Below are 16,700 nucleotides of genomic sequence, written 5' to 3' on the forward strand. Positions count from 1 at the left end.
CCTATTTTTCATTAGTTAAACATACTTAATTTGGTGGGTGCTGATAGCATTCCCAGAAAGTGTGCATGCAGGTTTTTTTGCGTAGGGTTGCAAGTCGAACTTCCCGTTCCTCTCAACAATTACTGCATCGCAAAATTATTGCATCTAAACTAAAAAGCAGTGGATGATTTTAAGAGCAAGGGTGGTTTTTAGAAAAAAACTTCTGCCTTTTTTTAGATCATTTAAAATGATTTTTTGAGCTCTCGACATTATAAAAATCTGCGCTAGTTGAAAACCTTTCAGAAAATGTGACAAAATAATAATTCAATTGCATTTGAAATTGCCATTTTATGCAGGTCCTGGAAAATCATTTTGATCGATCTGCAATTGCGAAAATAATCGAATTAACTTCGAGAGCAGTGTAAAATTGATAAAAATTATTGTTCGACCATTGAAAATGGGGAAGAATTTTGTATTTATTTATTTTTGTTTTCCACGCAAAATCAAGTGCCACAAAAAATTGTCACACTGGGTTGAATGATATATCTTTTTAAAGCCCCTCCATTCGTACTTTGAACCAGATTTGAAATTTCCCAAAATTTGTTTCCAGTGTCGAGAAAAATTGATTAGAAATTTCTAGTAACGAAAGCCAGCGAGCAGGCTCATTTATGCTTATTTTAGGCCGTTTACAAAAGCTTATTTACAATTTATTTTAATTTTACTCGAGTTAAATTAGATTTTGAAGAATTTCTGCAAAAAAAAAATTAAAAACAAAATGATTTTTTTAAATTTATTAATATAATTGCTTTGATTTTTTTGTCAATTCCTTAAAAAACTGTTGTCTTGTTTGCCTATTTACTATGATTGTTAAATGTGCCTAAATTATAGGTTTTCGTCAGATCTTTTTATCACACCACGCATCAAAAACTACGCTAATTTCGAAAACAAAAAACTTTTCCCTTGTAGTTTTTTTGAATACTATGGTCGAAACATTATGGCTACTTGCACAGTAATCGGCTATCCTTATTTCGATTTGGCCTCTGTTTACAAAGCATTTTTTCGATTTGGCCTCTGTTTACAAAGCATATGTTGTTTTCTCTGCTACAGTTCTGTAATCACGGCGAAATTTATAAAATACACATTTATACAAGGAAAAGGTAATCTGAAAAGTATGAAAGCGCTTTTTTGTACTTCAGTTTTTCTGACAAAATTTGATTTAAAATTTATTTAAAAGAATTAAATAACTTGAAAGCTTTGATTTGAGTTGATATAATTTCGAAAAAGTTTCGATATAAATTATTTATCATTTTTTTGATGTCTCGACGTTCGAGCAAAAAATTGACGTAATTTTGATTTATTTGACTCAGCGGACTGGAAATTGTCATCTTATTATACACATAAATCATGTCACTTTATTTCAAATTGAAAATGTTGTTTTTTTAGCCAATCGTAGTTGAAATATATACCCAAAAAATTAACATTTATCAGTTTTTGGGCATTTTTTTACCGATGCAGATTACATTAACTTGCCTTTTGTTTAGCTTGATTTGTTATTTTCTTAGCTGCTGATTTTATTCAGACAAAAGGAAAAAGAAAATTTACCATTCTTTTCAGAGACTGTGCCGAGGTTGATATTCATAAAATTCATACTTTTATAGACAGTCTGGGCTATAAAAGTAATATATTGTGTAAAATTTTGTCATTACAATTCAGCTGCACATTTTTTATGCCAATATCCTTGAAGTCAAAAACAACTTTTTTTCTACAACTTTGTTTATTTTACTTTTGATTTTTATTGAGTTATTGGATGGTAAATAAAAAATACGAAATGACCATCTGGTTTATAACTGTTCAATATCCGAGTTAAGAACTTTTTAAACAATAACTGAGTTACTTAAATGTACTTTAAAAGGCGGCTGCCGATATCGATTTTTATTTGGTTTTCATTCTGTTAAAATCTTTTGAGTTATAATTGTGTAACCGTTAACACTTAAAAACAGGACTTTACCATTTTTTCCGTGCGGTGTCACTTATTTTGTACTAGCTTCATGCTTAGTTTATTACCCTGTTTTATTGCATAAGTCCCTTCTTTACTTTTGGTTACTAGTCCAAGATTCCTTGAATTATGATCCGATTGTGGGTCAGCCTTAATGTCGCGGTCTGATTAGCCCAAAATCGAAAACAAACTCCCCTCAAAATGTGAAGAAATCGACTTAATGCGCATTTCGTTCAAATTTTCTCAAATGATTTCCGTGCTGATTATAAAAATTTATCCGCCTTCTTTCTATTATTCTTCCGACCATCTATAGAAATTGATTTCCAACAGTGCTTAAGAGAAGATTTTACTTATTGGTCTGTTTAATCTGCACCTAAAGTATAATCCCCGCTGGTTTCAAATCAGAGAAGTAATCGAAAGAAAAAGTAGCTGCCTGTCGATTAGACTCGCTTTTGTTACAAAATCAATCTTTTGCTAAAAAATCAATCTTTTTTTAAAATGACAGCAAAAGCAGCTAGCAGTTTTACATCTCTTCACTTTTTACCTTTTTCTTTAGACAGAATTGTAGTTTTATTTGTATTTATTCACTTTGAGATGTTTTTTAATGGAGTTATGGCTCTGAAACTGGAAACAAACAGGGCTTTGAAACTTCAGGAGGAGTACAACAAGCATCTGCGGCCAAATCATAAAGGTAGACAGACTTCAAAATTATTCAAGCCATCAGGTGCGGATCTAGGATTTTCTCGAGGAGAGGGTGGTGGGTAGATTTTCAAAAAAATTCGAAAGTTTTGTCGACCTTTTTTAGGTAGACTAAATTGATTTTCGTGGGCTCCATCGTGACAAAATTAACAGCGCCGCAGGCTTGAAAAAACAAGGCAAAAAAGGCGGTTTTTTGGCGCGCGCCCCCCTCAAAATTGTATATTTATACGCCAAAAGCGCGTTTAGAAAACTTCTAGGGTCAGTCAGCCAAAAATGGATGTCTCAAAATAGTTTAAAGATGACCGTTTGGGTTGGCAGGGAGTCGAATCCCGGAGGGAGGGCGTTCGTAGTCCCCCTACCTCCTACCCCATAAAACCGCTGGTGCAAGCCACTATACGAAAAGGGAAAAAACCAAAATTACAACCGATTTATGAAAAAATGCTGGTCATAGATTTTCCGAGCAATTTTTTGAAGTTATGGACTCGGGTTGGCCTGCATTTACTAAAAAAAGCTTGCCATACAATTCCATACAACAAAAAATTTTTATCTTACTATTCCATATATCAATAATTCCTTGCAGTCATTTTTTGATGGCAATTGTCATCCGGCACGGATCGATACACTTTGATGCATTTATATTTAAATCACTATGTGAGTAAACCTTCTGTTTGGTCGGTTGACCTTGTAAAGGCGTCAAGCCAGTGATTTGTTTGAGCAGTAGTTCAGACGTCATTAAATAATTTTATGAATCAGTTGTTTTGTTTCGCTTACGCAAGAGATCTTGTTTATCAATCCGTTTGGATTCAGTTATCAACTTGTTCACCACCGCTGTATGACATGGCGCAGTCAGCATGATTTTCAGAAAATCCGTTAAATATCAATCCATTTTGAGAGAAGGCTTCTGCTGAACCACCATTAGAATGGTCTAAATGGGCAGCAATACTTGAGAAGGCTGTGTTTGCAAAAGATGGCATCGAGGTACGAAACTTGTTAAGAACTAAACCACCACTAATCAAACCCGTAGAATCTATTTATGAAATCGAATTATTGGTGAGACGGAGGCGCAGAACAAAAATAGTGACGTAAGAAACCAAGAGAAGCGAGTCGGTTGAGAAAACTGCCTGCAAAAAGCCAAAGAAAAAGGAGTATTGTGTAACTGGTTCCCTTGGGACGAGGCGGATGCAAAAAACCGCAGTTGTTTTATCCCGTTCATCGGCGCGGAACGACAACGGCAGGTTCAACAAAAGACTTTTTGTCGATTTTAGAAGACTGTTTTGTGACCACAAGGATTATAGCATTCGAACGATACAACTTTATCTGTTGCAAACAAAAGAAAACAGAACGTAGCGAACAACTCCACGCAAAATTTAGTTGAACTGGCTTCAAGTGCCGACTGCGAAGATCGAGAGGACGAGTGGGCGAGAGATATGCTTACTGCTCTCATGCACAACTATAAAATCGTTGAATACTTATAAGCTGAAACGCGAAGTCCTCAAGATGCTTACGAATATGCAATCCACCGAGAAAAAGGTATCGAACATAGTCGAACAATGCAAAAAAACCCATTCATATGACAAATAACAACAACAAAGTAAGAACCAGAAAACTACATCAAACCAAGTGGTCGAGGTAACTACACAATCATTCGGAACCCACAATGAGGTCGAGGCGGATTCCACCGTAGACCTTATACGCGTGGAACACAGAACACAAGAGTCGACAGTCACAAACCAACTAAAATTCACAAAAGCAATGTTGCAAGCGCGGCAGACAATTCGGTTCAAACCATTCATAATCGTGCCCAACAAAACTTGCTCAAAATGTGCCAAACGCATCATGTAGATGCGTCATGTAGATCTACAAAAGTCAATTGTTTGAAGGATTGGAATGACGAAAAACAAAAAGTAGAAACTGAAACCGATATACTAGATAATGACCCAGTTGCGTTTGCAGAATCTACATCCAAAGATGGTTGGGAAGAATGGCAAGTTGACAAATTTTCATTTGTGGCAATTTCAGAAGAGTTCGAGTTGAAAAACTCAGCCAGCTTGTCGGAAGATGACCTCAACAGACACATCGTAAAATTGAGAACTAAAAAAGAGGACGTGTTCGCCATTGACAACTCTGGAATCCCGATTTAATTTCTCAACGAAAAATGGCTCTGCGACAACAAGAAATTGACAAATCAATAAAATTCATATGTTTTCCTCCAGAAGAGGCCGCTAACAATTTGGCATGTTATAATGGTGAATACATAACTCAAAAGGGAAGACTAGTTATTGCGATAGAATCTGGAGGCTGGACGCTTCAATCAGCGCCATTCTTCATCGTAGATGACCAAATGCAAACGTAATATGCAGAAACATACTAGCGCAAATTGCTTTCAAATTGATACAAGAAAACCAAAGTGATATCAAATGGTGAGCATACAAGAAACGGAAGAATCAAGATCGGAAATCAAACAGTGGGTTAAAGATAATTTCAAACAATTGTGCTTACGAATCGCAGAATTATAAAATACATAATGCGCACGCAATTCAGATAAGAAGCAACCCCCAATTTACAAAAAGGGCGCTGAATCCCCATACGTTTGCCTGAGCGGGTTGAAAACGAACTCAACAAAATAATGTAATTAACCCACATAATCAAAGTAAGCTAATGTTTAGATCGGCAGTTCAATAGCCCAATCGTTATAACCGTAAGAAAGGACCAGACAGTCAAGTTGGCATTGGATTCCAAAAAGAAAAATAAAGTTATTCACGAAAATAAATAACAGTTGCCAAACATAGATCTCCTTTTGGAAAAAATTGCACAGGTGCTCAAACCAGACAAGTCTCAACAAGCAATATTTTCTACTCTTTATTTGCGGTACACTTACTAACCAATCCCGTTGGACATGCCAACCAGAGAACAATGCAATTTTAGTTTCATCGGAGACAACGCCCCCTGACATATCATTTCCAAACCGGATTTTACTGTCTCACTGACATGCCGGCCGAATTCCAGAAGGCAATTGACTTAAAGCTCACAAATGGAACAAATACAAACGCTCATCTGGATGACATATTGATAATAATGAAAGGATCACTCGAGCTACATATAGAAAAGTTACAAACAGTTCTGACAACATTAGACGAAGAAAACCTGGCAATATTATTTGACAAAGGTAAGTTTGCATGCAAACAAATTGAATGGCTTGGGTACAACAACAACAGGGAGGGAACTAACCCACTCATATAAGAAACAGAAGCTATTGAAAAATTATCACCTCCAAAAACTTTTAAACAACTGAAAAGTTTTATGGGTTCTATACTTCTATACATCAAATAACACGTTACCTTCTTAACTTAGCACAAACCGCCGCCGCTCTACGTCCACTGCTGAAAAATACAGAAAAGAACAAACTAACTGATTGGAAACCCGAACAAAACACAACATTCGATAGCATTATAAAATTAGTTTCAGAAATGAAGCAAAATAAAACTTTTATTAAATATGCGCGTGGTGTGCGATGCCTATAGGTCAAGCTTAGGGGCCGAGCAAGAGTTTCGGGAAGACTGGGTGGGCATAGCTTATTCTTCACGTTTCTTAAATTCACTGAAAGAAAAACAGTCAGTTAACAAACTAGAATTACTCGGGTTAGTTTGAGCCTTCGATCATTTTAAATACTAACTATATGGAACTTATTTAGAGAAAAAATCGGGCTAATAGACTATATATCGAAAAATCCTGTTAGATTAGCAATACCCCCAAGCGCGTATGACAAGGAATTCGTACTAGCGTCAATTAGATCATTCATAAACAACCTTGAAATAATTGACAACGTCATACTGAATAATCTAGCCAATCAGAAAAAGGCACCATATCGGCTGATCAAAAAATATCGTGGATAATAAAAGATCGGTAACTAGCACTACCAACTCCCAATTGAAATTCAAACGTTCCGCACATTCCGCATGCGGTTATTCTCAAACTTCCAAATAAAATCAGTTCTGCTCAAAATATTAGTTCAGTCCAAAAAACTAGCATTCTAAACATTCTGTCAAAACAATCTACAAACAAGAGCAATTGAGTCGAAAAGCGGACTTAAAGGGAGTCAAAGGTGGGTTCCTGCCGGATGACGTAAATATGCTTGAGGCACGAGGTAGTAAAGAAATCCAATGGCAGGTCCCATCGGACAGAGGGGAAAGTTTGTCCGACCCACGGTGGCACAAGCGGAAACCAGCCACAATGAAATGAAAATCATCCACCACGCCCCCGCCAACAGTAGAAGTTAAGGACGCACAAGAAATCTTATCATCAAAACCAAAAAAGCGATCTAACTTCTCGAAAGTTGTGTTTAGCGATAACACGCCAGTCACCGATACACAATCATCAGCAACACTGAAGAAAATGGCAGCTGAAGCAGCGCAGACGAAGGAAATAATGATGACAGCCGCCACCCAAACCAAACTTTCCATCGAAGTGCACGAGACTTACGAATACTGTGTGAGCCGCATGGATCCAACTCAATGCAGGCAAGAAGAACTTATTCCAAAAATTGAACCACCCACCATGCAGGACACGCAACAAACGCAACTAGAAGCTAGCCATCACTTGATCACAGAGGAAATCATCGCCACAATTGACCAGTGTACGAATACTGAGTCAGGGAAGGACACATCGCTATTTCGACGAAAACTCGGGGTACGATTCATCGCCGCCGCCACAAAAAAGGACAAAAGCCTACGACAACTAATAAAATTTGTCATGAAACGAGACTGGACGCCATAAAAATTTCGTTAGGGCAATACTGGTTCAACATACAAAATAGACTGCACGTAAGAGAAAACTTTTTGCTGATCGACGAAAAAATTGTCATCCCAACACAACTGAGACAAACAGTACTGGAATGTTTGCAACTGACCCATCCTTGATCATTGGCCATGTTCGATATGTATCAGTACGTGTGGTTTCCACACATAAATCGTTCATAAGTTCAAATGGCACAAAGTTGTAAATTTTGTTCAGAAAGTTAAAAACCTCAAACTAATAGTAGGAGAACAACACCAAATGGAACCGGTAGTCGAACCTAATGATTAAGTTAAAATAGAATTAGATTTTGCCGGAATCCTCCTTGATGAACTAAAAAAAGAACGCATACATCTTAGTTGCAATAGATAAATGTCGAAATTCCCCACGGCAAAAGTCGTGTCGAACACAACGGCGGGTGTTGCCAAAAAAATTATGCAAAGACATATTTCAAGTAATGATATACCCCGACGACCAAAATGTGATCAAGCACAAGCATTTAGGGCCAAAAATTGTCAACTGTTTTTCCAACACAAAAAACATCAATTTGTTTTTGCACTGGTAGACGACCATAGAGAGAATGATCCAAACGTTAAAACGTAGATTAGGGCTGAAGAGAATAGATAAATTAAACCTCAAAAAACCGCCTCTACCAGCAGAAATCATGCACCATTCAAAACGATGGTCGGAGGATGAAGTGTCAATTAAGCGACGCACAACATTACCCACGAGTCTCCAAATGTGAAAAAATTTCCAACACATCAACAGCGCAAACATCAGGTGCGAAAACAAGACGAGCCATAGAAATAGTTAAATATAAGCTAAACGTAAGATATTAGGGCGTACAAGAACCAGTGAACAAAAACACCAAAAAACAGATTGAGTAAGTAGCAAAAAAAAACAAACCGAGTAGCTACCAAGGTGAAAGACCCTAAGGTTTTCGAACAAGAATAAAAAAATTACTGACGGAAAAATTATAACTTATACGCCACAAACCGCGTGGGTACAAACTATATAGCATTCGAACGATACAACTTTATCTGTTGCAAACAAAAGAAAACAGAACGTAGCGAACAACTCCACGCAAAATTTAGTTGAACTGGCTTCAAGTGCCGACTGCGAAGATCGAGAGTACGAGTGGGCGAGAGATATGCTTACTGCTCTCATGCACAACTATAAAATCGTTGAATACTTATAAGCTGAAACGCGAAGTCCTCAAGATGCTTACGAATATGCAATCCACCGAGAAAAAGGTATCGAACATAGTCGAACAATGCAAAAAAACCCATTCATATGACAAATAACAACAACAAAGTAAGAACCAGAAAACTACATCAACCCAAGTGGTCGAGGTAACTACACAATCATTCGGAACCCACAATGAGGTCGAGGCGGATTCCACCGTAGACCTTATACGCGTGGAACACAGAACACAAGAGTCGACAGTCACAAACCAACTAAAATTCACAAAAGCAATGTTGCAAGCGCGGCAGACAATTCGGTTCAAACCATTCATAATCGTGCCCAACAAAACTTGCTCAAAATGTGCCAAACGCATCATGTAGATGCGTCATGTAGATCTACAAAAGTCAATTGTTTGAAGGATTGGAATGACGAAAAACAAAAAGTAGAAACTGAAACCGATATACTAGATAATGACCCAGTTGCGTTTGCAGAATCTACATCCAAAGATGGTTGGGAAGAATGGCAAGTTGACAAATTTTCATTTGTGGCAATTTCAGAAGAGTTCGAGTTGAAAAACTCAGCCAGCTTGTCGGAAGATGACCTCAACAGACACATCGTAAAATTGAGAACTAAAAAAGAGGACGTGTTCGCCATTGACAACTCTGGAATCCCGATTTAATTTCTCAACGAAAAATGGCTCTGCGACAACAAGAAATTGACAAATCAATAAAATTCATATGTTTTCCTCCAGAAGAGGCCGCTAACAATTTGGCATGTTATAATGGTGAATACATAACTCAAAAGGGAAGACTAGTTATTGCGATAGAATCTGGAGGCTGGACGCTTCAATCAGCGCCATTCTTCATCGTAGATGACCAAATGCAAACGTAATATGCAGAAACATACTAGCGCGAATTGCTTTCAAATTGATACAAGAAAACCAAAGTGATATCAAATGGTGAGCATACAAGAAACGGAAGAATCAAGATCGGAAATCAAACAGTGGGTTAAAGATAATTTCAAACAATTGTGCTTACGAATCGCAGAATTATAAAAATACGTAATGCGCACGCAATTCAGATAAGAAGCAACCCCCAATTTACAAAAAGGGCGCTGAATCCCCATACGTTTGCCTGAGCGGGTTGAAAACGAACTCAACAAAATAATGTAATTAACCCACATAATCAAAGTAAGCTAATGTTTAGATCGGCAGTTCAATAGCCCAATCGTTATAACCGTAAGAAAGGACCAGACAGTCAAGTTGGCATTGGATTCCAAAAAGAAAAATAAAGTTATTCACGAAAATAAATAACAGTTGCCAAACATAGATCTCCTTTTGGAAAAAATTGCACAGGTGCTCAAACCAGACAAGTCTCAACAAGCAATATTTTCTACTCTTTATTTGCGGTACACTTACTAACCAATCCCGTTGGACATGCCAACCAGAGAACAATGCAATTTTAGTTTCATCGGAGACAACGCCCCCTGACATATCATTTCCAAACCGGATTTTACTGTCTCACTGACATGCCGGCCGAATTCCAGAAGGCAATTGACTTAAAGCTCACAAATGGAACAAATACAAACGCTCATCTGGATGACATATTGATAATAATGAAAGGATCACTCGAGCTACATAAAGAAAAGTTACAAACAGTTCTGACAACATTAGACGAAGAAAACCTGGCAATATTATTTGACAAAGGTAAGTTTGCATGCAAACAAATTGAATGGCTTGGGTACAACAACAACAGGGAGGGAACTAACCCACTCATATAAGAAACAGAAGCTATTGAAAAATTATCACCTCCAAAATTTTTTAAACAACTGAAAAGTTTTATGGGTTCTATTCATCACATAACACGTTACCTTCCTAACTTAGCACAAAGCGCCGCCGCTCTACGTCCACTGCTGAAAAATACAGAAAAGAACAAACCAATTGATTGGAAACCTGAACACAACACAACATTCGATAGCATTATAAAATTAGTTTCAGAAATGAAGCAAAATAAACCTTTTGACCAGAAATTAAATATGCGCGTGGTGTGCGATGCCTATAGGTCAAGCTTAGGGGCCGAGCAAGAGTTTCGGGAAGGCTGGGTGGGCATAGCTTATTCTTCACGTTTCTTAAATTCACTGAAAGAAAAACATTCAGTTAACAAACTAGAAATACTCGGGTTAGTTTGAGCCTTCGATCATTTTAAATACTAACTATATGGAACTTATTTAGAGAAAAAATTGGGCTAATAGACTATATGTCGAAAAATCCTGTTGGATTAGCAATACATCCAAGCGCGTATGACGAGGAATTCGTACTAGCGTCAATTAGATCATTCATAAACAACCTTGAAATAATTGACAGCGTCATACTGAATAATCTAGCCAATCAGAAAAAAGCACCATATCGGCTGATCGAAAAATATCGTGGTTAATAAAAAATCGCTAACTAGCACTTCAAACTCTCAATTGAAATTCAAACGTTCCGCGCATTCCGCATGCGGTTATTCTCAAACTTCCAAATAAAATCAGTTCTGCTCAAAACATTAGTTCAGTCCAAAAAACTAATTCTAAACATTCTGTCAAAACAATCTACAAACAAGAGCAATTGAGTCGAAAAGCGGACTTAAAGGGAGTCGAAGGTGGGTTCCTGCCGGATGACGTAAAAACGCTTGAGGCACGAGGCAGTAAAGAAATCCAATGGCAGGGCCCATCGGACAGAGGGGAAAGTTTGTCCGACCCACGGTGGCACTAGCGGAAACCAGCCACAATGAAATAAAAATCATCCACCACGCCCCCGCCAACAGTAGAAGTTAAGGACGCACAAGAAATCTTATCATCAAAAGCAAAAAAGCGATCAAACTTCTCGAAAGTTGTGTTTAGCGATAAAACGCCAGTCACCGATACACAATCATCAGCAACACTGAAGATAATGGCAGCTGAAGCAGCGCAGACGAAGAAAATAATGATGACAGCCGCCACCCAAACCAACCTTTCCATCGAAGTGCACGAGACTTACGAATACTGTGTGAGCCGCGTGGATCCAACTCAATGCAGGCAAGAAGAACTTATTCCAAAAATTGAACCACCCACCATGCAGGACACGCAACAAACGCAACTAGAAGCTAGCCATCACTTGATCACAGAGGAGATCATCGCCACAATTGACCAGTGTACGAATACTGAGTCAGGGAAGGACACATCGCTATTTCGACGAAAACTCGGGGTACGATTCATCGCCGCCGCCACAAAAAAGGACAAAAACCTACGACAACTAATAAAATTTGTCATGAAATGAGACTGGACGCCATAAAAATTTCGTTAGGGCAATACTGTTTCAACATACGAAATAGACTGCACGTAAGAGAAAACTTTTTGCTGATCGATGAAAAAATTGTCATCCCAACACAACTGAGACAAACAGTACTGGACTGTTTGCACCTGACTCATCCTTGATCATTGGCCATGTTCGATATGTATCAGCACGTGTGGTTTCCACACATAAATCGTTCATAAGTTCAAATGGCACAAAGTTGTAAATTTTGTTCAGAAAGGTAAAAACCTCAAACTAATAGTAGGAGAACAACACCAAATGGAACCGGTAGTCGAACCTAATGATTAAGTTAAAATAGAATTAGATTTTGCCGGAATCCTCCCTGATGAACTAAAAAAAGAACGCATACATCTTAGTTGCAATAGATAAATGTCGAAATTCCCCACGGCAAAAGTCGTGTCGAACACAACGGCGGGTGTTGCCATAAAAATTATGCAAAGACATATTTCAAGTAATGATGTACCCCGACGACCAAAATGTGATCAAGCACAATCATTTAGGGCCAAAAATTGTCAACTGTTTTTCCAACATAAAAAACATCAATTTATTTTTGCACTGGTAGACGACCATAGAGAGAATGATCCAAACGTTAAAACGAAGATTAGGGCTGAAGAGAATAGATAAAACAAACACACCATATAAACTTGCCTCGGTTGTAGGCGAAATATCAAAAACACTACGTAACTTAACACACGGATAACAAAATTTTCACCGTTCGAAGGACACATTGGTAGAAAACCAAATACTCATCTGTCTAACTTGGCAACAATTAGCTCCCCCATGAACCTAGTTTGGGAAAATGCATATCACGCATTTTTAGATTGGAACAACCTCAAAAAACCGCCTCTACCAGCAGAAATCATGCACCATTCAAAACGATGGTCGGAGGATGGAGTGTCAATTAAGCGACGCACAACATTACCCACGAGTCTCCAAATGTGAAAAAATCTCCAACACATCAACAGCGCAAACATCAGGTGCGAAAACTAGACGAGAAATAGTTAAGGATAAGCTAAACGTAAGATATTAGGGCGTACAAGAACCAGTGAACAAAAACACCAAAAAACAGATTGAGTAACTAGCAAGAAAAACAAACCGAGTAGCTACCAAGGTGAAAGACCCTAAGATTTTCGAACAAGAATAAAAAAATTTTCAACGGAAAAATTATTACTTATACGCCACAAACCGCGTGGGTACAAGCGTTCGGGAAACAAACCAGATTGCTAAGAAATAGCGGAGTCGCGTTTGTTCTCCTAATCCTCTAATTACGGGCCTTACAAACCTTCACGATTAAGTGATTACGTTGCATACAAATCCGTACGGAGATCCGGACCTTACCTACGTTTTTGAGACGTTGAGCAACCCAACGCACCTCAGGATCCGATGTTTGAAGAGGACGCAGTAACAGGTCTCTCAAAAAACTCACCAGGAAGGAGCAGGTCGCCTGACAACAAAGCAGCACAACAAAGCGACGAGCCAAAGCAACAGGAAAACGGACGGTTGGCCACCTACCCGCGTGACACATCAAACAAAAAGAATGAGCCTCCAAACGGACGAAAAATTAAAGACCAGAAGGTCCAAAGCCACCCCCACGGAGAGTTCCGACAGTATAGAGGATTAAGAAGAAAATCGTCGACAACGTCGGAGATCTCGGCACCTTGAAGCAGAAGAAAACACCGCCAATTGCTTTATCCGGCGAACTAACCAGAAAATCGGTACGAAATCGCCAATCGTCATTGGCCAACTCACTCGGAAACGCTAAACCAATAAACACATTCGAAGAAACGAATCCGGGATTCAAGATAAATATACAATTCAATATCGAGTCACCAACGTAAGCAACACAGTTACCTACAAAGCCAAGCCTAAAATCGTTAATCCAGGAAATTGGTTTTCGGACAAAACGCCAGAGTACCAAGCGTGCATGATATTCCTCGAGCCAATCAGTCATAAAAAGAAAACTAGAAATCAAGAGCAAACGGAAATCATCGACCTTATCTCTCCAGTGGATAGCCCAGAAAATACATGATGGAATTATTATTCATTGGAAAAACAGGAGGAAAAGACGGAACAAAAGTAAAATAAAATAATGACGAGACAAATGAGGAACATGAAAAACAAACAAAGCACGATGGCAACAAGGAAGAAGACAAAAAGAAACACCACAAAACAGACCAGAAATGAAAAATGACGTTACCCCAAGAAGAACAAGAAACATGAAATTCAAGGAGAGTCCCCTAGGGACCATAAACTCAAATTAAACTTTTTCGCTGATATCTTTCTCCTAGGAGAATGTCATCCGGCACGGATCTGTATATTTTGATGCCTTTATATATACTTAACTCACCATGTGAATAAACCTTGTGTTTGGTCGATTGACGTTGTAAAGGCGTCAAGCCAGTGACCTCTATGAGCAATAGCTCAGACGCCAATAAACGATTTTTTGAATCAAATGTTTTGTCTCGCTTACGCAAGAGATCTTGTTTATCTCTTCTTTTGGATTCAGCAAATTTTTGTTTTGGATTAAGTATGACAGCAATTACAAAAACATATTCAACCAATTTCAATTTTTTTCCCTTTTTTTCAAACTATCGGAACTCTCAAAATAACTATTGTTTTTATATGGTTTGTTTGCTTGCTCAATGCCTTAGTACTCAAATCTCAAATTTCTAAAAAGTTTCGTTTTTTTTAATTTTTCATTTATAAATCTAAGTTTTTTGTCACTGGTGTTCGGTTACGAATACAATCCAAAAATTTTCAGAAAATTAGTATTTAAAAAATCGTTTTTTTTTTTGGTTTTCGGAAAAATGTTTGTCGTGCAATTTTCATATATCGATAAATACTTATCATAAAGATTTCATACATCTTTGTTTTTGTATGGAACTGCATAGTAAGAAAGAAGTTGTTCATAATGGAAATTGTATGATAAGACACTTTTGTCAACTCTTTAAAATCCATAGCATAGTAATTGAAAGGGTCACTTTTTTGTCTTTAAAAAATAAAATAGCTCAATGGGAGACAAATGTATAAACAGAGCTAGCGAGCTAGATTGGAACTCAGAGTGACCTGTTTTATCGGAGTGACCGTGCTGTCTTTTTGTTTAATGTTTTAACTTAAAATTCTTAGCGCAAAATCTGACGGAAAATTTAAACAAATGGGATAGTTTAAAAGTCCATCGTAAATTCCAATTAAAACAAACTGGAACGGAGTAAACTAATTCAATTATTGCTCCGACCATATGAAAAATGTGGAAAAACTTTGTAATCGGGTGTTTTAAACTTTATTGTTTTCCACGCAAAATCGGTCGGAAAAGCAAAATCGGAATGGGTCGTGTGATATATCATTTTAAATCACTTGTAAACTTGAATCGCATATTAATAAGTCTTAAAAGTTTTTTTCAGTATTGAGAAAAACCGTGTTGAGAAAAACGAAAAACCAAATTTTGGCCTTACTAAACTGCACTTTTGTTATTTTTCGGTCAATTTAAGTGCTAAAAATTTCTTGGTTTTGCAGAAAAGGCATTTATCTCTTGGTTATCACGGCCTTGATTAGTTCAAAAGGGGTAGCTAGAGTTGCATTGCAACAAGACCAACTTGAGTGTCGTAACGGTCGCAACAAACATCATGTGCCTCGGCCTAAGATAAACTACTAACGAACTGTAAATCAAATTTGTGAGCCACGTGTTTTTAATCACGTTGTCCTGATGATGGCATTGCCACCTAGGGGAAAAAATGATGTTGCGGGGAAAAACGGTCTGGGTGCGAAATCTGTTCCTTCAATGTTTTTTTTTCCAGTTGTGATTTATTCGATCAATTTGTAAATATGACAGCCCATCAAAAAACTTTCCAGGCAAAAATAAATGTTGATTAAATCTTAGGATAAACCGTTATATTAACTCATTGGAAATCGTTTGAACCAATTTCTTAGTGATTTTGTTTTGCTAAGGTTTCCTCTGGTTCCATATCTTGAAGCATCAATGGAACATTTGCTCTCAATTTCTTGCATTTTAGGAAAAACAAATTAGTTCTAACTCAACTCCAAACGCCGAAAAAAGGCTTGAACGATAGAATTATATAGGAAGTAAACCGCTTTAAATACCGTATGAAACATGCAAACCTGTCATAAGGTTGTGCGCACTTTGCGGAGCGGATACATGGGTCGCGCATCTAATCAGCTCTCGGTCAAAAGTTTTCAGTATTTTAGAAGTTAATTTCTAGAAAAAAAACGAGATATAGCTATGGGGCTGCAAAGTCCAAACCACCCAAGGTAACTCGCATCTTTGCAACCTCAAACTTGAAAATTTTACACCAAAATCTCATAGTTGTCCAGAAATAATTCTAATGTTTTGTACAAAGCGGGACGATTTTGTTTTGGTCTTGCTGGCTAAGTCTTTAAGGTTGTACCGCATCTCTTAAGGTTGTTTTTAAGTTGCTCAGAAAATCCTGATTGCGCAAAGTCAATGCGTTAATATCTTGAGTCGCAACGGCATTGACATGCTCGAAAGAGGTCGCGAGAAATGCACCACGAGTTGCGTTGGTAGCGAAGTATGTCGAGTACCTCCGACTGAGTGAAACTAATAAAAGATTTTTTTTTAAAGATTTTGAGCGACCTTTTTTTAGTATACTGTTAATGAAATAGCGTTGCCATCTCGCTTTATATATGTTTTTTTTTCCAAATTGTGCTTTACCCAATGATTTCTTATTTGTAGGATATTTGATA

The 16,700-nt window shown here is 37.6% G+C and overlaps 1 protein-coding gene across 2 annotated transcripts in view; it reads left to right on the top strand.

The window, feature by feature from the left end:
- The first annotated feature begins 1,499 nt into the window (after window positions 1-1,499).
- Window positions 1,500-16,700, top strand: part of LOC134845688 (gamma-aminobutyric acid receptor subunit beta-like) — a 91,328-nt gene continuing 76,127 nt past the window's right edge. For both annotated transcript variants that reach the window (XM_063862731.1, XM_063862732.1), the window contains exon 1: window positions 1,500-2,666. In XM_063862731.1, the coding sequence (XP_063718801.1) occupies window positions 2,474-2,666 (193 nt within the window). In that variant the 5' untranslated portion in view covers window positions 1,500-2,473. The remainder of the gene's footprint in view (window positions 2,667-16,700) is intronic.

Source organism: Symsagittifera roscoffensis, chromosome 5, assembly GCF_963678635.1.
Source record: "Symsagittifera roscoffensis chromosome 5, txSymRosc1.1, whole genome shotgun sequence".
Taxonomy (NCBI): domain Eukaryota; kingdom Metazoa; phylum Xenacoelomorpha; order Acoela; family Convolutidae; genus Symsagittifera; species Symsagittifera roscoffensis.